The sequence below is a fragment of the Archocentrus centrarchus genome, chromosome 4 (genome assembly GCF_007364275.1).
Source record: "Archocentrus centrarchus isolate MPI-CPG fArcCen1 chromosome 4, fArcCen1, whole genome shotgun sequence".
NCBI lineage: Eukaryota > Metazoa > Chordata > Actinopteri > Cichliformes > Cichlidae > Archocentrus > Archocentrus centrarchus.
In genome coordinates, this window is record NC_044349.1 from 20238429 (window position 1) to 20260338 (window position 21910).

At 41.1% G+C, this 21910-nt stretch overlaps 1 protein-coding gene across 1 annotated transcript; it reads left to right on the forward strand.

Annotated features, from left to right (window-relative positions):
- The first annotated feature begins 631 nt into the window (after positions 1 to 631).
- On the forward strand, positions 632 to 10513 carry rx1 (retinal homeobox gene 1). Its single transcript, XM_030727880.1, has 5 exons — positions 632 to 807; positions 2270 to 2556; positions 3132 to 3473; positions 7189 to 7442; positions 7826 to 10513. The coding sequence occupies exons 3-5, from the start codon at positions 3158 to 3160 to the stop codon at positions 8354 to 8356; spliced, it is 1101 nt and encodes a 366-aa protein (XP_030583740.1). The 5' UTR covers positions 632 to 807; positions 2270 to 2556; positions 3132 to 3157; the 3' UTR covers positions 8357 to 10513.
- Positions 10514 to 21910: the final 11397 nt, after the last annotated feature.

Here is a 21910-nt window from a genome sequence, read left to right on the forward strand (position 1 = left end):
AGGGGAGTTATTGATTATGGTATCAATCACCAAGAACCTAAATGGGCTGCTCTGGCTCAGAAGGTAGAACAGCTTATCTGATAATGAGAAGGCCAGTAGTTTGATCCCTGGCTCCTCCAGTCTGCATGCCCAAGTACCCTTGGGCAAGACACTGAACCCTAAATTACCCCCCAATGTATTTATGTGAGTGTGTGTGAATATTATTTAAAAGGACTTCAGCTTAGAAAAAAGTGCTTGTATGAATGGGTGAATGAGGCATGTAGTATAAAGCGCTTTGAGGTCTCAAATTGAGTAGAAAAGTGTTATATAAGTACCAGTCCATTTACCATTGGTGTATCCATCATCGGTGCTAATCAATGCATGACAGACATAGAAGAGTTAGAGAGTTAGAGATGAATAATTTAATTTATGCATCATTTATAGTACTATGGTCAGTTTTCTGTTTAGGTGTGAAGGCAAAGTCACCCATGGTTGTTAAACTTACTAACCAAAGTTAAAATACTTTTTTTAAAAATTCAGATAGGTTCTCACTTTTATACATTTACATTTTAATTTTTACTTGGGTAAAGAAGTTGAATCAGTACTTCATCTTCTACCAGGCTTCTTCCACGCAAGTGTCTGTACTTCTACTTAAGTGAAGAATGTGTGTACTTTGCCAACCCTGATCAAGTGACACACGATCACATGATGACAGGACTTGCTCGGAGCTACCGTATGGATGAGAGGGTTCCAAATTTAGCCAGGGTGGACTTCAGGTGAAGCGGTTGCTGTCGTCACTGACATGTAAATAGACATTTTTACTTTGAGGTATGTGCACACATATTATAAATCTTTGTAGCACATAAATATATTATAAAAACAAAATAATTATGACTTTTTAGGAATTTTAAATTATCATTAGAAATGATAATAATTCCTCGTAAACCATATTTGTAATTTGATCTTCTGTATTTTTGCATACTGTGCCTCTAGTAATGCAGTCTGAATGTGAAAAGGGACTCAGTTGTAAATCGTCAATCATGTGTTTATCTGTATCTGTCTTTATTTTGAGATATGTCTGAGGTCACAGGAAATCTCTTTAGTGTCTTTGGAGTCGGTGCTAATTTCTGTGACGCTAAGCCGGGGTCAACTTTTAGGTCTGTGGCCTCCAAACCCTCTGACCTGCCCCTTACCGTTTGCTCCGCAGTCTGTGAAGAAACACTATTCAGTGAAATAAAATAACCCTGTGATGAAAATGTGCCGTTTATGACTTAGCATTAGGTGTCCCGGCCTTCAGGAGTTTACTGTTATTATGCAAATCACATTTGTCTTGCTTTCTCTTGTCTGTTTTTATTTATTCATTTATTTATTTTTGTCTACTTCTCCAATCAAAGCAAAAATGTACTGCATAGTAAAATGTTTCCACAAAACATTTTAGATAAATTCCTTCTTATTTTGGCTGATTTGATTAACTGCAGAGGCATTAAACTCCTGTATAAAACATTGTCTCTTGTCTAATCCAGTTAAACAATTGACTGGCTTTCATTAAGCTGTTTTACTGGTTGGATCAAGCAAACTTGCTTTATATGCAAATAAAACAAACTGATACAGCAATTGAAAAAAAAAAGAATAAATAATAGTGTTCAATAAGGTTTTAATGTCACAGGCTATCAATAAGTATTACAAACAAAGTTTATGTCTGATAATGGAATAAAAACAGTGCATATAAATTGGAAAATAATAAATTAGCATAATGAATAATTACATGTATGAAGCCTGATCTGTTTTAAAGGAGATACTTTGTGTTTTTTGTTTGTTTTTTTAATATAGCAGTGGTTGTTGTGTTTTACTTTTTAGTTTGTAGTCAATAAAACTAAAGTAGTAGCATGACTACCCTGCAAATTAACCAAAAAAAGAACAAAAATAGATATTTGGGGCTGGAAAATAAACCTGGTGGTAAATTGTTTTTGGTTTTTAGTTATATCTTTGTGTGTTTCCTTTCTCCCTGTATTTTCACATAATGGGGGCTGGCGGTGATTAGTGAAAACTTTCAGTGGTTCTTTTGTCTTTAAAACAATAAATTTATGAAAGAAAGTCCTGTCTGGGCTTCATTAGCCTGGTCTTCTCCACTGGGGGTAAATGACAATGACATTTAAAACAGTTACTTGAGCAGAAAACAGCCGCCAATCACTCTTAAAGGGGACGGATTGCAATTAACAACCCTCTCCTAATCCCCTCGTTTCACCTCCTACGCCGCCTCAGCTTTGTCCACCTCTCTCTCTCTCTCCAGCTCACTCCTCTCCCACTCTCCTCTCTGAGCTGGAGTGGATAGTGTCTGAACTGAGCTAAACGCTCTTCACTGGCTTTATTGGAGTGCTTCTGTTAAGGCTGTTTGTCACACAAAGAGAAACTATTTAGAGAAATGTAAGGTAAGCAACGCCAGCTAAGTGACTGCAGGCGGTCCATATAGCGGATCTGGGAAGACTGAAGTTGGTGGGAGAGCTGCTGAGAGGAATAGGTGGAGGTGGAGCACTGGCATCAGTAACTTCAGCACTTCAGCATACTTACTTCCAAGAGGTAAGCATTGCCATAGTCTCATTAGGTTGTAATTCACCTGCTTATTTAGTTCTTATGTAACAAGTCCCTGAGTCTGAGGAACACAGCACAAAATGAACTGCAGAATAAACACGAGAATACAACTCATTTTGTCGTAAATGCACAAGATTTTCAGACTTACTCCACAACTTCCTAACTTATTTGTCAGGGAAAGTTCACATTAGTCAAGAGATTCAGACAAAATGCAAATACAGTCTAAAACAGCTTGTATTGTAAAAGAAGGACTAAATGTGTCATGAGTTTCCAGAATATTTAAGATCCCAAACAACACAATTTTGCACTCCAGCGGTAAAACTATGAAATCTGGCTTCTGTTTTTCTAAAAAGTGTTGCTTAGGTATAACGTTTAGCTATAGTCACAATCTTGTTAATGGTTTGACAGGACACTCAGAGTCTAAGGGGTGCTGACCCCCTGGACTTCTGAAGAAGATAATCAGGTTTAGATGGATGGAAGGTTTGAACAGTCATCCAAGGTGATCTAGAAATCTCCGATCTGTATACTGTAGCTTCACCCAAATGTCTTCCCTCCGACCCCAGGCCCAGGCGATTGCCCAGACGCTCGAATGCATTTATCGCTGGATACCATGAATATGGTGGACGACAGCTGCCTCTCACCCAGCAATTTCCACGAAATGGGTAAAGGTGGGGGCGTTGCAGTGGGAGGCCGTGTCCACAGCATTGATGTCATACTAGGTTTCAGCAAAGAACAGGACCCCTTACTAAGTCCGGCTACGGCCTCCGGACCCCACAAGGTGAACATAGATGGCCTGGCAGAGTCTGGGAAGCAGCAGGATCACTCATCACACCCGTCCTACAGCGGGCACCTTTCCTCTCTGAGAATCAGCAGCACAGAGCAGCAGCAGCAGCAGCAGTACCATGGTGAGTCAAGCTGAAAATGTTGCTCTGTACCCTGGTGAAGCAGAATTTTATGTTGTAATAATAACACCACGTTTTGAGAACATTTTGTTTCCAAAAAACAAGGTATGTAAAATTTACGGTGAGCTCTTTGGTTAGTATGGATCAGTTACTTCAGAGTTTGTTACTGAGGGTGAATCATCTGATTTTTTTTTTTTTGCCTCAAAGCATATGGAATGGTCAAAGATATTGATTACACAGCAGCATCTCTAGTCTTGAAAAGCTGGACTGAAGTGAACTTTACTTTTTTAACTTTAGAGATTTTAATTATGTAAGACAGAACATGGGTAGATTGACTTTGCTGCACTGAAGTTAAGATATTGATGCTGCTGGGCAAATATAATAAATATTCACACTACTTGATGGCTGAACATGAAGTTATCTGACCACCAACACCGTCCTTTATAGTCCAAATGAACCTTGCTCAAGAACCAGAACAAACAGGTTAAGCTTTACAGTATGCTACTGTTTGTCGGCAGTAGTAGTAAACAGCGGGAAACAGATCACATAGCATAAGTAACAAATTCAGCATTTCATCAAAATAGCCATTTAAAGGACATCACCCAAACATCCAGAATATACTCCAGGTCTTTATTTTTACCTGAGTTTTAGAATCTGATCATTATATATATTTTTAAAGAGGTGGAAAAATGTACTAAACCAAAATCTGACTTTCTTCTGACTCCGATTTTCAACACAAAACAATGTTGAAATAAGAATAGAATAGCAGCTTTAAATCGCATTTATGGAATTCAATTATAATGACTGCAAGTATTATTTGAACTGTTATTTGGCAGCCTATGATCACAAGTCTGACCTCTTTAAATAAGGCTAGTTCACCTTTATATTGTATGTGCTGGTGCAGCTTAAAATGAAATAAAATAAAACTCACACACATTCAAAATCATTGTGTTAAACTCTGTTGCCAGGTAAAGTCTGCTGCATTAACTCCACCGTGTGGACGGAGATTGAGAGATAAATCACAGGACAAGATGGTGTAGGGGGTTTATGTCCCCAAGACCAATCCCATTCCCTTGTGGAATTCCCCTAATCTTCTCTTCTGTGCAGATTAGATTGTACAGTAGTCCAATCGCCCGTTATTGTTATCGTTCTCTCGCAGAATCAAATTGCACCATGTTTAATCTGAAGCTATTTTCACACGCAGGATCAGGCAGGTGGTTGGTGATTTTTGTGGCAGGAACAAGAGAAAAAGTTGTTCCTATGAACTGCAGACAAATCTACCAGCGCCAGAAACATTGCTTTCAAGTGATTCAAATTCAGTTTGGTTTCAGTGGATTAACATCCATCAACACCAATGACATCACTCTATCCTCTGCGAAGTCAGCCCGGTTCCTTCTGACTGAGCAGCCTTTCTGTGTTCGGTGTCAGTCTGCCCCCCCTCTCCGTGCTGAGATGTTCTGCTGGCTGATAAACAGCGGGGAGGCTTCAGACCAGTGGCTGTGATGGGCTGACAGGCCAAGAGCTGGTCACTGAACCGGGCCTGACCTCTGCCTTTGTCAGAGGCTGGTCTTTGTCATAGCTGCTTAATGAGAGGTGGATAAATGAACCCCCAAAACCCTGCTTTGCCTTTGCCTCGTCTCCCGTTTCTCCAGCGGAAAGACAACAGTGACCCCCTCCTTTATCTCTATCAGCACATCCCATTAACAGAAACAAGCAAGCGTTTAGATTTGTATGCAGTCAGCTGCTCTGCTGAAGCTCCCAAATGTCATTTAACTTTAAAGAAAAAGGTCACTAAAAGCAGCCCAAGTCAGCAATGTTTTAAAACCAGTGTATTTCTAATGATGTCACCACCTCAGTCTGTAGCTTCTCTTCGTCTTCGAGATGGAGCTTTACCCTACACATTAGCACTAACATCGGGTGATTTTCACCCATGTGAAAGTGAGAGTGATAGTTTTACAAAACTCACATTAACCTTCCTGAGTTAATAGCAAGCTTCAGTCCCTTATTTCACTTCCTGCCTTAAAACATCACTGTTTTAGTTCAGAGCTGCAGTGATGAATGATTCTCAGGACTCACACCAGTATCAGCTTTGAGGAAGTAAAAAAAAAAAACTCTGATATTGATAAATTCTTCATGAACATGCATAGCCGACAGCTAGAAACATTGTGTTAGAGTTGCATTACACAAACTGCTCGATAACTTACCATCAAGACTGCATCAGCTGTGATGGTGTCTCTGCTGCATGTGCTGCTAACAGAGCCGAGATTATCCTAAACAAAAGAGTCTGAGTCGCTCTGCTGGAAAGACTATGTGATGACAGGGTTTTCAAATGACCACAAGCATTTAAATGGCCTTTTCTTTCTCCTTAACTTATTTTATTATAGTTATTAAATCAGAGAAGTTTCATTGAGATTGGGGGTTTCTTTTTCAAGAGAGGCCTGTGTACAAAAACATATACAACTGTCTGTTGTATCTGTCAGCCTTTGTTTTGTTTACTCTCAGAGAAACCTGATAAATATCTGCAGTCAGAATACAGTTACATCTATTAAAGCAAAGAATAAATATTTCCCTAAGGAGCTGGTAGAGAAAACACAGAGCTAAAATATTGTGACTAACGGGCATTACATTTACACTTCTAGATGAACACTTGTGTTACTCTGTAAAGCAACAAAGTAATGAAAAAAAAGGCTTTGAAAGCTCAGATAAATAGATTTTGCTTGTCCCACTGTATGGCAGTTAGTGTGTAATTATTTCATATGAAATCCTGAATTATCCTTTTTTTTTTTTTTGTAGGACGGATACTGATGACACTGACGTATCTATGGGCTATCTTGAAGCAAAATTAGCACTTATTTAAAATCAGCTTAACCCACTTTCTGTAATTTAGATCTTATCTAACATCCTGAATGAAATTAAGTCTTTGAATCAGGTCCAAGCTCGGCACTCATTAACTCTTCACTTATCTAATAAGATTATCGTATTGCCGGATCATCATCTGCGTACCTTGTTTGATTGAATCACTTTGCTGGTTTGGTTTGCTTTCGGCCCACTGACTGATCTTGATGGTGTTAAAGAGCTCGCTGTTTTCCCTGTAGTGTCTCCTGTGTTTCTGTGGTGCTGATGAAAATGCATATCGGAGATTAAGAAATGCAGCTGAGGAAGAAGAATAGAGAGAGGAATTATTTTACATGAAGGGTTACAGAGCGGGACAGTGTCAGTGAAAGCGTTGTAGTGTCTGTAAACATGAGCTTGTCAGTAACCAGTGATCTTAATTCTGGATTATTTTGGATCTGCTTTGAGCGTAACCAAAAATGATTAAAAAAAATAAAATAAGAGTGGCTGTTGAGCACAATCATAATTAATGTGATGCAGTTAAAAAGTTTAGTAAAAAAAACCAAAACAAACAAACAGTTGTTCTCACATTTCTTTTCAAAAACTGTTTAACTTTGAAGAAAAGTAACCACTAGAAAAAGCTTACTAAATCCGATTAGGAATGTTTCGGAACTTCATTGAGGTACAGGGAATTGCTTGCTTCACTGACTTACAGTGGCCTATTGTTGCAGGTGTCAAACTAATGTTTGCTCTACTGGAAAGTGGGAAACTACATTCTTCATTTTCATTTCTCTTGAAACTGTAGTTCTCATTCACTCTATCCCATCAAAAAGTAAGTGAAGGAAATACAAACTTCCAATTCTTTTTTTCCTGGACTCTTCCACAGACACTGGCTTATTTACAAATAAATGTGATCAGGAACTGAGCGAGCTGAGGAAGAGTATAGAGAGCGACGAAGGCAAGTCTCCAGAACCAAGCAAGGATGAGCAACCCAAGAAGAAACACAGGCGCAACCGCACCACCTTCACCACCTACCAGCTGCATGAGCTGGAGCGTGCCTTTGAGAAGTCCCATTACCCAGATGTGTACAGCCGTGAGGAGCTTGCTATGAAGGTGAACCTCCCCGAAGTCCGAGTTCAGGTAAAATGAACTGCATTAAAGGCAACACCGTGAGTTTGGTCAAATAAATCCATATCTGTAACATTCAGCATCACAGTTTTCTTGAGTGTTAAAACTTACTAGACATTTGGCACTAATAACATCATAGCAACAGGAATGTACATTCTTAAGATATTGTTTTTTAGAGAAACAAAAGACTCAAAGACATGACTGATAAGAAGCACCTAAAACTGGCAACAGGAGGTTAAAAACTTACATCCAACAGCCTAAAATTCTTTGTCTGGTTTTCCGTCAAGTTATACTCATTATTTTAGACGAAAGTCTCACATTCACACAACTTGAAAGGCTGAAATCATAATATATGATTACGCTCCCCCAGTGTTTTAATTTAATTTTGCTTCCAGGTCTGGTTTCAGAACCGCAGAGCTAAATGGCGTCGGCAAGAAAAAATGGACGCCAGCACCATGAAGCTCCACGATTCACCCATGCTGTCTTTTAACCGTCCTGGACCAGTTCACACCAGCATGGGTCCAATGACCAACTCCCTCCCCTTGGAACCCTGGCTGACCTCTCCCCTGTCCAGTGCTACACCAGTTCACAGCATTCCAGGCTTCATGGGTCCAGCTCAAGGCCTCCAACCCAGCTATCCAAGCCACCATTTCCTCAATTCCACTCCTCATGGTCCTCATGGGTCTCATGGGCCTCATGGTCATCATGGGCCTCATCCTCCTCATCCACACCCTCACACTCATCCCCATCCATCCATGGGTCAGGGGATGCAGAGTATGGCCCCTCCTCCTTACCAGTGTCCAGCACCATACCCTGAAAAGTACCCTTTGGAGGATGTAGACCAGCGCAGCTCCAGTATTGCTGCACTGAGGATGAAAGCCAAGGAACATATCCAGTCTATGGACAAGACCTGGCAACACATGTGATTAACAGACTTGGTGGTCCATGTGAGTAATGCTGGAAAATGCAGATGCTGAAAAATTTTCTTGGGTTTCAAGGTAGCAGACATGAAAAGATGGCAGTGACTAGTCGAATGCTATGCCACTAAGTGAAAGAAGTGGATTCTGAACTGTGAATACTGAGGATGTGAGAAACTTTGGAAGGACTTTGTTTTTTTTTACTTCTTCCTCTTGAAACACACAACTGAAACCTGCAGAGGGGTTAAATGTTTTATTTTAAACCTCCAAGTTTCAGCTATTTGCTCTCTCTGTTTCTAGGTGTTTATTGTTGCCTTGGGTTCTGTGAAAACTGTTGTCTTCTTGGTGACCACCATTCTAATACAACCAGCACCCCAGCAGCTATGATACAAATTTCAGCATACAATTTATGATAATGGGATTTTTGAGTCACAAAAAAGCTCTTTTTCATGCCTGATCCTTTGCTCCAGCTCTTTGGGTGCGCACTCAATGAAGACATCCTGCATTATTATTATTTTCATTAAAAATTGCCAAAATGTGGGAATTCTTATCTTTTTCATCACTTTTCATTTAACTAAATCTGTCGAGTCAAGCAAAATAACACTTCTGCCATTCATTCTTTACGTTCCCTTTTTTTTTTTTCTTCACCGAGTTTATGTTTTCATTAGTTAATCCACCTGCCAAATTTTCATGAGTCGGCAGAGTTTTAGAGGACTTTGTGAATGAAGGTTTGGTCTCCTTTTAATGTGAAATCAAAGCACAAAGACACATTACAGTGTCTCTGCTCATCTTAATAATCTGTTTAGTCATAAAAGCTGCATGACTGGTTTTCATTTTATGTCCACTTGTGGTATGATTTACTTTGCTACAGTTTAGATACGTGAGTCCATGTTTTAGATACCTTGGTGTGACTGGAAGAAGATGACCAGTGAGGAGAGGCAAATCTCTTCCTTAATAGATCATCGTTTGGTGGGAAAAGGGTCTCAAAGTGAGAGTTGCGATTGCATCTCGGCTGAGGCCGAGAACATACCAAAAATAATTCTGCACAGATATATTTTTCTGACTCGTGCTGACATGCTTTAAAGAAGGGAGGAAACAGAAGATAGACAGAGGAAATAGGCAGGAACACAGGCTAGTCAGCGGAGTAACCCTCTTTTTGCTTGAGTGACTGTTGGAGGAGAAAACCTGTTGGCAGCTCAGTGTTGGGTGGCTGCGTGTACGTGCAGGGCAGCAGAAAGAACCCTGTGTGATGCGTCACCCCACATAGTTTAGTCTTTGTTTGACACAATTGATCCAAGTGTATCCTCTTTGTCCGAAGCTGAAGAGGGAGAAACGGTCTCAGGCTGCACTAAATAGGCCCTTGTAACCATTTTGTTGTAGAAGATTTTTTTTTCAAACAAGAAGAAACATGGATCGTCACTGTTTTGGTCATTAATGACACATTATTGGTCTTATGCCATCTGTTACAGGGTTAAGCCCTAATTATCTTAAAGTTGGAGCACAATATGCTTCACATGGACAGCAGAGCTAAATAAATAAGACTGTGACATTTTAAGTAATTTGAAATGTTTTTGCATCTGCAGGTGCTATCTCGCAAAACGCAATCTTTGGAGGCAGAAATGTATTTTTATTTTTTGACTTCTTAATGGAAAAAGAGGGAGAGAAAATATGTCATCTTAAAGTGCAATTTCAGAAACCCTTTTTTTTTTGTATTTATATATAAATGTGTTTTAACAAAAGGAGACTCATTTTTGCATAACTGCCCAGATATTATACAGCCGCACTCCACTTCTTGTTATATCTGGTTAACTTTGAAATTCACTCTTTTACTACTTAAATGGGAGAAATACTGTCACAGCCACTGTTCATCATCTGTTTTCATGTAGTTTTACACAATCCCAGGACCTCACACCCCACAGGAAACAAGAATTATCTTATGCAATAAGGTTATTTGGGATGCAGCATAAATGTTTTGGATCAAGAATAAGCCAAAGGTTAGATAACAGACAACATTGCACTAGTTTTAGTTATTTTTATTATTGTGTGTGAAAATGTGCAGAAACCTGTCTTACATGCCCTAGTCATGCCTGTCTTAGTGATATCATTGTTATATTTCTTTTTGATTTTGTCTGAATTTTTGATGTTCATATTCTGGAAAGAATGGAGATCTACTGAAAATAAATATAGTTTGCTAGAAATTTTATCTCCACTTTTTCACTTCAGTGCTTTCATGTTGACCCCTGCACTCATTCCCACAGTCACTATGTGTTTTTTTTTTTTTAACCTTGCTAAGACTACTAGAGCAATCCAAGATTACTACAGTATAATCGTTGTCATCTGACATACATGAGCAGAGACATTTTTTTCTTTTCTGCTAACACTTGTGCTCCTTGTCTCCCTCTCTGTCATATAAGAGCTCTTTTTTTTTCTTTTACCCCTCTCAATCCTCTCTGCTTTTCCACGGGTAGGTGGCAGGGTGCCAGCCTGTTAGGAAGATGAGACTCCAATCAATCAGGGCTTCCCGGGGGGGCCTCTGACCACAAGGCCCGGCTCTCTAATTGCCCCCAGGCCGGCAGGCAGGCAGGCTGTAAGGCTCAGCCGCTGAAACACATGTTCACAGAGGGACTGGTGCCGCCGTGCACGCTGTCCTCCTCAGCATGTGAATCACTTTCCTGGACAGATGGAGGGTTGAGCAGACCTTACTTCAAGGGCCATATGGATAAGCCAGTGGATGTAACATGGTGTTTGCATGATTTTAAAATTTCCTACAGTGACTACAAGTGAATACACATATTACCATTAGATCCAAGCTACAGAGCTCAGCAAGATATTATCTATTCCACAATTTTAACCATTTATAAGTTGCACTTCTTTTTTCTGGACTATATATACACAACATTTTAATATATGTATTTATATCATGGTATTTCATCCCATCATATTTTCATACAAAAAATGGAAACATGACATTTTGTGCAACAAAAAGTGAAATTTTGGTAGTAATTTGAGAAACAGGTTAGAATTATTTTATTGTGCAAAACAAAGTTTGTATTTTTTGTGTTTAAGGCATCAGGAACGTACCCTAAATCTAATATTAACTCTTGGTAATGTTTAGCTCTGTCACTCATTTATAGTTCATATATATTAAAGGCACAAAATGGCGCTAACAGTTGGGAAGAAACAAAAGCAAAAACCTAAAATAAATCATGTGATATACTTTTTCTGTAAATGCGAGAAAAGCCAGACTACAAATTGTGGAAGTGTCATTTAACTTCTTGTGAATGTAACAAGTGCACAGGCAAGACTAAGAGAGGGTTTCACTATTTTCACATTATTTTAGGTTTATGGGCTCATATCTCAATTGTTGAACAAAAACGACACAGTCTGAAACCAAAAGGGAAAAAAAATGCTTTTACCAAGAGGATGAAAGAAGCCAGTGCAAAGAGAAACATTAGGAAAGAGATTAAGTTTGAGAAAAGTGTGGGAGTGAGAGACGCACAGAGAGGGAGAGTGGAGAGCAGGAGAGAGGGGTGGAAGGGAGGGTGGGATGGCTGCTCATCGGAGTTAATGATGTAGAAAATCCCCCAATTAGAGCATTTTCCTGTGTTGCAGGATGAGTTCAGAGTGGGGTCCTCTGACAGACCAGGGATTAGTACCCGGGCCGAGCCAGGCCGAGCTGGGCTTGAACGGACACTAACTAACTGCTGGACAGCTTGGCACTGCTCAGTTGGGGCCGGGTCGGGGCTATAGTCACAGCCGGAGGCCGGGGTAGGCATGCGTTGAGCTGGAGTGAGTGGCACAAAGGAAAGCATGGGAAAAAGAGCAGCAGCAGATCAGCATGAAAAACGTTCTGATTGAGGGTAATTTTCTATTATCCAAATGTTAATAACATTTATTCAAATGTGAGCCTAAATTAGATTTTTACCACTATTTCTAGTCTTCCAGAGAAATGCATTTATTTTCTAAAAATATCCGAAAACAAAAAGACAAAAATATGGTCCCAGATTATGTTTTTTTTTTCTTACTTCAGAGTATTACATGCAAGCAAGTGCTCACCCAACACATTATCCAGTGTAATCCTGACATGTGATTACCACAGAAAATCAGTCTTGTCCACATATTGCTTGATGTCAGACAATAAATCACAAAATGTGGCATTCTGTGGCATTAAGAAGCAGGAACACATCCTTTAATCCTTCCTGATACCTGGAACAATAAATCATTCTGGCTCTTCACGCAACAAGGAAGCTGACTAAACATAAATAATGATGCCTTTTGTCTTTTTTTAAATTTTATATTTACCTGAAAATAAGAGATATCATATACATATAGAGGCTGGAGATTCACTCCAGAGCTTACTTTATGTGTATTGCAGCATTACTAGAGTTTTTGACTGTTTCTCATGCATTTTTCAAAGCAAAGGGACTTGATGTTTTACTTTAGACCTGACTGCTGTGAAACTGTATTTACCTGAGATTTATTGTATCTTGATTTGATCAGAACTGAGATCTTACTGGAATTTTTTCAGAAAAAAAAACTAAGTGGACTATATAGTGCCTTACTACCAGTCTCATTCACACACACACTCATACACATTCATACAGCACTTTTTAACAGAACTTGGGGTTCAGTTTCTTGCTCAAGGATACTTCAGTGTGCAGACTACAAAGCACAAGACATGTTTTGCATAGCCTTTCAGGTTGTATATTAAATGAATAAGTCTTAAATTAAAAAAAAAAAAAGACAATAAATTTATAGCTTTGTTGAAATGCTGAACTCCATAAACCTGAAACCAGGTTCTTCCAACCCTGGGACCAAAAGATGATACTGACTACTCAAAGTACTTTAAACTACAAGTCACATTTTGATTCATACAGTGCTTTATTCTCTGCATTTTATCTACCTCACATCCATGGCCAATTTAGAAGTAACAGTTAACATAACATACATGTTTTTGGACTGTATGAGGAAGCCAGATTACCTGGAGGAAACCCATGCATACACAGAGAAAACATGCAAATGCCACACAGAATCGCCCCAGCCCGGGGTTCAAACCAGGTACTGTGAGGAGATAGTGCTAAGCACTGCACAACCCCAATCTTCATTCATGCCAAAAATTCACTCACCCACCCAAATCACTGAATTCAGGTGTTCCAGTCACTTCCATGGCCACAGGTGCATACAACAAGCACCTAGGCATGCAGACTGCTTCTACAAACATTTGTGAAAGAATGGGTCGCTTTCAGGAGCTCAGTGATACCATGGTAACATGATAGGATGCCACCTGTGCAGGAAGTCCAGTCATGAAACTTCTTCATAACTAAATATTCCACAGTCAACTATTAGTGGTGTTGTAAGAAAGTGGAAGCAACTGGGAATGACTGCAACTCAGCCACAAAGTGGTAGGCCATATAAAATGACAGAGCGGGGTCAGCAGATGCTGAGGTGCATAATGCACAGAGGTCACCAACTTTCTACACAGTCGATTGTTACAGACCTCCAAACTTCATGTGGCCTTCGGATTAGCTCAAGAACAGTACATAGAGAGCTTCATGGAATGGGTTTCCATTGCCGAGCAGCTGCATCCAAGCCTTACATCACCAAGTACAATGCAACGTGTTGGATTCAGTGGTGTAAAGCACGCTGTCACTGGACTCTAGCACAGTGGAGGCGTGTTCTCTGGAGTGGTGAATCACACTTCTTCGTCTGGCAATAAGATGGATGAGTCTGGTTTTGTTTGTTACCAGTGCTTGTCTGACTGCATTGCACCAAGTGTAAAGTTTGGTGGAAGGGGGATTATGGTGTGGTTTTTGTTTTTTTTTTTGTTTTTTTCAGGAGTTGGGCTCAGCCCCTCAGTTCCAGTGAAAGGTACTCTTAATGCTTCAGCATACCAAGACATTTTGGACAATTTCATGCTCCGAACTTTGTGGGAACAGTTTGGGGATGGCCTCTTCCCGTTCCAACATGACTGCGCACCAGTGCACAAAGCAAGGTCCATAAAGACATGGATGAGCGAGTTTGGTGTGGAAGAACTTGACCGGCCTGCACAGAATCCTGACCTCAACCCAATAGAATACCTTTGGGATGAATTAGAGCAGAGACTGTGACCCAGGCCTTCTTGTCCAACATCAGTGTCTGACCTCACAAATGCTACTTCTGGAAGAATGGTCAACAATTCCCATAAACACACTTCTAAACCTTGTGGAAAGCCTTCAAAGAAGCTGTTACAGCTGCAAAGGGTGGGCCGACATCATGTTAAACCCTATGGATTAAGAATGGGATGTCACTTAAGTTCATAGACTTGTGAAGCAGACAAGTGAATACTTTTGACTTGGTTGTGATATTGCACAGGAGAGAATTGTTTGCAGGAAGAGGAAGTGGTAGTCATGGTGTGTGTCATGCTGAGACCGCAAACACGGGGCAGTTGTTTATATCAAGCCCCAGAAAATTGTAAGGAATGTTTGAAGAAGCCTTGAGGCAGGAGTACATCTAAAAAGGTGGCATTTATTAACACAAATCTTAATGAGACAAAGAAAAAACCCCTGGAGAATTCAACCAAATCAAAGGAAACAAACAAAACTACACAATAATATAGCCTCACTGCAAGCTACCACCTCCTCTCTCCTCTACTGCTCAATCCCTGTACTAGTCTGGAGTGATTCCTTTTCCTCTGTGGCTCTCAGTCATATACTGGCTCCCTGAAACCTGGATCTAAAACAACCACGAAGGAAATGACATAGAGCCCAGGAATCAGAAACATCATTACAAAGTGTTTGTTTCTGGAATGATCAGTAGTTTAAGGATATAAAATCATAAAGTTCTTTCATTTGAGCCTTTTTGTGTTTTCCTGTGGAGTATAACAGTGAAAGTCAAAGAATTCAAGTTGTTGATTCCTTTCCAAATAGAAAGACAAGTAATTCTGAGGAAGCTCTAACTCCCCCTTCCACCCAGTAACTGTGTTCATGAAGACCAACTGAATCCCTAATGACTAATTGATTAATTGTGCAGTCTATTATTTTGCTCCTGCACCCGAGTAGATCTGAAAGAGCCCCGGCTGGAGTTAACAGTCTTATTGGAAAGACGCGTTCCTTGCAAAGGATAATAAGGGAAAATAGCGGAATTAATTGGGTTTGATTAAGAGAGCTTTTCAATGGGACACAGCTTTTTCGCATGACATAATTAGAGGTCAGCTAACAGGGGTGGGGGGATTTAGTTGTTGGCGCCAGTGCTGTGTGGGTGTGTCTGAGAGAGACAGACAGATCTAGTGTGTGTGTGTGTGTGTGTGTGTGTGTGGGGTGATGATGCTTCCTTCACACTTGTAGGACTACGTTGTGTGTAAATTTCTATAGGCTCACTCACCAGAAAACACACAGTGAAGTTCACGGGGGCCCTCTCTGCGCTCAGTGTGTGATTATCATCACTACAATTGGTAGCATTAATGGCCCAGTGCTCAGTCTTTTGTTATTACTGCATGGTCATTAGCTGTGCATTTCAGAGGCGTGTTTATTGTATAGCGTGAGTTGGTGGCAGAAAAGTACTTTCAGCAGTCTGTTTGGATGAGCATAAAACATTTAAACACACACACACTTTATGACTCTATAATCCTGTTACAATGTAATCTAGAGCAGGAGAGTGGGGCGTGCAAGCTGTCAAATCTAAAAATACACCTGAACTCTCTTAAAATAAGACCAGGCTTTGGATTTGATTAGATTACCAAATATTTCATCACAAGTCACACTACATCTGCATTTTTTTCCTCAGAAGAGTTGTGATTATACTTTGTTTTAGCAGGGTTTATAGCAGACAATAAGCCCAAAGCAGAGAGGGAATCTACAATACCACTAACGGGGAGCATCCAATTTACTGAACTGTTCTTTAGTAAGATCTAATTGGTACACTGGGAACTCAGCTGTGGACAGGAAGGCCCTGCAAACACAGCCCAGATAATTTTCAACTGCCCTCTGCCCTCCCATCTATCTATCTATCTATCTATCTATCTATCTATCTATCTATCTATCTATCTATCTATCTATCTATCTATCTATCTATCTATCTATCTATCTATCTATCTATCTAGCTATATAAAATTATTTGCATTGCAGATCAATACTAAAGCTCAGGTGTCCATTTTGCAGCTTGATGGGGTGATGTTGGGGGAATTTTTGTCCTTCCTTCACAAAGGCTCTGGTACCCAGAGGCTTGCTTGATGTTGGGGCAAAGAGTTGGTCACTGCCTGCTTGTTCTCCAGGGCTGCTGCCACACATTTTAATACCTGATTGTGCCTCCAGGTGTAGTGGACCTGTGTAAGGCTGGTCTTACAAGCAGTCACGATGTGTTTGAGAGTAGCTTGAGTTGGAAAAAAGGGCACAGGTTGGATCCTCCCTGTACCTCCCTGTAGATTCTTAGGTGACGCAAGCAAATCATATGTTGCTCTAATAATAAAGCAGACCCTGCATGCTTCCATATCCCATAGCTCCCTTCAGCTGAGTCTTCTTCTCTCCATACCTTCCAATTGCATCCATCGCCCCTGTTGGGCAAGGGAGACTGCTTTCACCATCCTTACAGCCTCCTCTTGTTGGTGTAACTCTTAAGCACCATCCTCCTCTTCTCTACTATTGTAGCTTTCAACCAAGATGGGTTGCCTGGCTCGAACCTCATACCGCCTCTTCCTTGCTGAACTTTCCCCATGGTGTCTTTGTGTCTCAGAGCAGATGTGGCATGGTGCACTGCTTCTGCTGGAGCCCATTTCCACCCAGTTGTTACAGCTAATGCAGCGCTGCTGATGATAATTTGGTCTCTGGAGTCCTTTAGCGTCATCTGGAGCCTCACTTTGGAACAATTATACTCCTAGTTGAGGCTTGTCAGTGGCAGTTCCAGTACCCCTTTTCCATAGAGGCCAATGTTGCTCAGAGCCTGTGGGACACCAAACTATATCTTCACATATGAGGTTATCATTCTTTCCAACTTCTCCACAGTTGTTAAAGGGACCTCATACATGGTGCATGGCCACATTACTCGGGGGAAGAGTCCAAACTATAGGCACCAGACTTTTAACTTGCCTTAGTTGTTGCACCTTTTCTTTGTCCTTGAGGTCTGCATTGTACCATCTCTTCAGGCTCTTTACGTGCTGCTTGGACACTGTCGATATTGGGGTCTTCACCGATGCAGGATCTCCTGTCTCTGACTACCCCCTTGACTATGGAGATGCTTTGGGATTTATTTGGGTTGATTTTCATCCTGACCCACTTAAAGGTATCCTGCAGTTTCCCAAGTAATCACTTGGTACATGCCACAGTAGTGGTCAATATGGTCAAATCATCCATATATGCCCTAATGGGCGGGAGACGGAGCCTTGGTTCTCTCAGCCCCTACAACCCATTTTGAGCCCCTGATAATGACCTCCATGGCTATAGTAAAAGTCAATGGTGAGACTGTGCAACCTGCCATGATCCCAACTTCCAATTGGTGCCATGCTGTAATAAACTCAGCTGTTGTAAAGCAGAGTTGCAGGTCTTGAAAATATGACTTTACCAGAGTAAAATTTTCTAGTACCTGGAAAAAACAGAAAGATACCCAGAGTAGATCATAAGGAACTGAGCCGAATGCATTGGCCAGGTCAAGGAAGATGACTTGGAGGAATAGTATGTAAAATATATCAAAAGTAGTATAAAAACATAAAAAATAAAGGTATAGGAAAACATTCAAAAAATAAGTATAAAAACATCAGAAAATGGTATATAAAGCGCACACACCAAATGGTATATACAAAGAGTATAAAACCATACAAAATAAAATATCCCACAAGCGCCCTACCTGCACTATGTACAATGTAAGTAGAGCACCATTTTCCCCTCCTGAGTTGCCTGACGGGTTTGCCAGAATTGCTTCAAAGCAGTTCGAAAGTCTTATTCCATGGTCTTACCTAACTCCTCCCACACCCAATTTTTGCTTCAGCCACCACCTGAACCACATTCTGCTTGGCCTGCCAGTACCCGTCAGCTGCCACCAAAGTCCAAGAGGCTAACCAAATCCAACAGGTCTTCTTCTTCAGCTTGATGGCTCCTTTCATCTCCAGCATCCACCATCTGGTGGGGATTACCACTACAACAGTCACCAACCACCCTGTAGCCACAGCTCTGTATGGCGGCATCAACAATGGAGGTGTGGAACATGGTTCATTTGTACTTAATGTTCTCAGCCTCCCTCAGAATGATGCTGAAGTTCTGCCAGAGGTGGGAGTTGAAGATCTTGCAGACTGGGGCCTCTGCCAGGAGTTTCTAGCACACCCTCACTATATACGTTTAGGTGTGCCAGGGCTGTCCAGCATCCTTCCCCGCCACCTGATCCAACTCACCACCAGGTGGTGATCAGTTGACAGCTCAGCTCCTTTCTTCACCCAAGTGCCGCAGATCTGATGATGCAATTACAAAATCAAACATCGACCTACGACCTAGGGCGTCTTGGTGCCACACGCACTTATGGCCATTGTTGAAAAATAAAAATGTGTCATTTTGCTTGGTTTCTGTGTGTTCGTTCATCGAACAGGAATGACACAAAACAATGGAATAAGGAGTTCAATTATTAAATTTAATTAGCCATTTCAAACAGGTTTACAGATTCATCCGGGTCAGAATGCATACCATGCCCTGTGTGGTACTGGACATGACATGAAGTACTGACACTCTCTTCTTCAGCTCAGAGTTTAATATAGTCAAAGCTTATCAATCTTGGTTACATCATTATACAAAACAAAATGTGGAAAACAAAGCAGTCACTTCTCAGATGGCCTCGGAGTTTCTCCTTATCACTTGTGTAGTCTCCCTCGGTGGCTGACCATTGCCCAGACAGAGTCCTTGCGTCTGTTATTGATAATCTGTTAGGGATAGAGACATACCCAGAATGAACACACTGTTCTTGGCTGACACCAAACATTATGAGCTTCTGTGTAATTAATCAGTTATGTTTATTTTCCAGTCTAAGACAGATTTCTCAGGCAAATAAATGTAAAGATGGTAAGAGCAAACATATACCATGAGTATATTTGAAACTTCATAAAAACTCATTTCCTTCAGCATCCTTATGCTTAAACATGGTATTTGTCATGGACAAACTGTGGGTTCAGATCAGGCAGGCCATTCCTCCCCATCACACCCCTCCAGGTCTCACTGTCATCACCCACATGAGCATTGATGTCTCTTAGTAGGACAATGAAGTCACCAGATGGAGCACCCCTAGAGCACCCCTCCCAGCGTCTCAAGTAAAGCTGGGTACTCTGAACTGTGGTTCAGCAAACAACAGTCAAGCTCCATTCCCCAACCAAAAGGCGCAGAGAAGCGACCCTCTCATCAACCGGTGAAAACTCCAACATACAGGTAGCAAGCTGAGGGGATACAGGATTCTTGTTCTGAAACAATTGAGCATTAAACATCACCACTCTTCTGCATACCATGCACAAAGTCAGGGGGTTAGAATTAGAATGATTTCATCATACACTCAAGTCTGTGTTATGTGTTTACTGTACAGAACTAGGTCAGAATTAGGAAGAATTGTCCAGTAGGGAGATAGTTCAGGAGAGTACTGGGTTCAGCCCAGTTTCTTGTCTTTGGGCACACAGTGTGTGGTATTGCAAGCAGGTTTGAAAGAAACTTATCCACCTATGAATCTCTTGGATAATCTAAATGGGTTCAGGGAGAGACTCTATGGCACAGGTGAGCTTAAAGGTGAAAAGTTGTCAACTGCACAAACAAAAATGAAGAAGCTCTATGACGTCGAGCAGATTACCAAAAAGTTTAGATCCCCATTCCCAGCAATGTTTATGGGTCTTTATTCTATTGTAAGTAGGTTATCTGAGCAAAACTATATTGTTGCTACTTCTGATCACAGAAAGGCAACCTAGTTGTGTCATGTAAATTTGCTGAAGCCATATTATTCGCCTGATGCATCAGGATCTACTGAGCTGTGTGTAGGAGATTCTGGTGTATCCATTAGTCCTGCTGTTGGTGAAGGCTAGTTTGGACACCTTGGCTCATGTTGTGGCAGAGTCTGATTCCCAAGATGTTAAGGGTTTGGATGACCCTATTGTATGTGGTAAGGCTGAAAAATTCTGAAACTTTGAAGAAGGTGGATGGGTTGGTGGGGCATTTGCCTGCCTTCAAGCGTGAAGAATTGGTTGACCTTATTCACAAATATCTATCTTAGTTTGGGGATAATCCATCCTGCACTCACCTGCTAGAGCATGATATGGATGTTGGGGATGTTAAACAGGGTGTTACCTGAGAAGCGCCAAACGATGGACGCTGAGGTTGAGTATATGTTAAAAAATCACTGTACCTTCTTCCTCCAGCTGGGCCTCTTCAAGTTTGCTTGTTGAAAAATTCCATGGTTTTGTACGGATTATTGCAAAGTGGAGGACTATACAAATCAAGTGGGTCCAGCTAATTTTGTGAGCAAATTCAATTTGTTTGTCCCATTCTCCACATGTGGTTGTGAAATCTCTGCATTTGTTACTCCATCCAGACTACGAGTATACAGTTATGAGTTCTGGACTGGTCGGGCAGGGCCTGGTGTGCCCTCTCTGTGAAAGGGTGCAAGCAGTATCTTCCCCCTGCCACCAGTTGATGTGATTTCTTGGGGCCAGTTGGCTTTTAATGTAATTTTTGTAAAAATGTGTTTGTGCCTTTAACTGATTTGCTAGAAAGCACTGAGAAGTTTGTGTGATCCTCTGAGTGTCAGAGTGCATTTGATATTGTGAAACACCTGTTCTGTTTGGCTACTGTTTTGGCTGCTCCTTGTCTGAATTAGCCTTTCAAGCCCCAGGTGGACTCCAGTAAGGTGGGTACTGGTGCAGTGTTGAGGTGAGGATGGTGAGGATGGCACAAATAAACCGGTTTGCTGTTTCTCAAGGAAATTTAATTTGCATCAGCTCAACTATTCTGTGATTGAGAAGGAGGCCCCAGCTTACATTTGGGCCCTGCAGTACTTCAAAGCATATGTTGGTACTGAAAGTAAGCCAGTGGTGGTTTATACAGACCATAATCCTTTGATCTTTCTGAACTCATTGAACTGTCCTAATTAGTGACTAATTTGCTAGTCATTGTTGCCTGAAGCCTGTAAGTTGGACATTAAACTATTAAAGGAAATTATAATATTGTGGCGGGCGCTCTGTCCTGTGCCCCACTATACATTTTGTGCTAACTTTTCTGGGGGGATGTTCCCATTGATGCCTTACTGTTTTGCACTCTAACACTGTCTTGATTTGCTTCCAAGATCTAGTTGCTGAGGTGTGGGAGTGTTGGGACTGTGTATGTGTTAATGGCACTTCCCTGATCTTGGATATGACTTACTAATTATTGAATTAGGTTTTGTGGGGGTCCCTCTGGGACCCTTCTTTTTGTGGGGAGATGTGACAACCCTTGCCCCTTGTTTTTAACCTTTTCTTTGTGTTTCAGGTTTTTGGTGGTTGAGGCAGGGTTTGTCAGGGCCAACTGGGAACACCTGGGCCCTGTATAAATCTGGGGCTGGCAGTCTCTTCTTCCCTCCTGCTGTGCACCAACCTGCTTGCCA

Excerpts from the sequence above, each read along its gene's own strand:
- rx1 (XM_030727880.1), top strand. The coding sequence starts at position 3,158 with ATGCATTTATCGCTGGATACCATGAATATGGTGGACGACAGCTGCCTC. Across the intron at positions 3,474-7,188 it reads GCAGCAGCAGCAGTACCATG|ACACTGGCTTATTTACAAAT; the intron begins GTGAGTCAAGCT and ends ACTCTTCCACAG. Across the intron at positions 7,443-7,825 it reads TCCCCGAAGTCCGAGTTCAG|GTCTGGTTTCAGAACCGCAG; the intron begins GTAAAATGAACT and ends TTTTGCTTCCAG.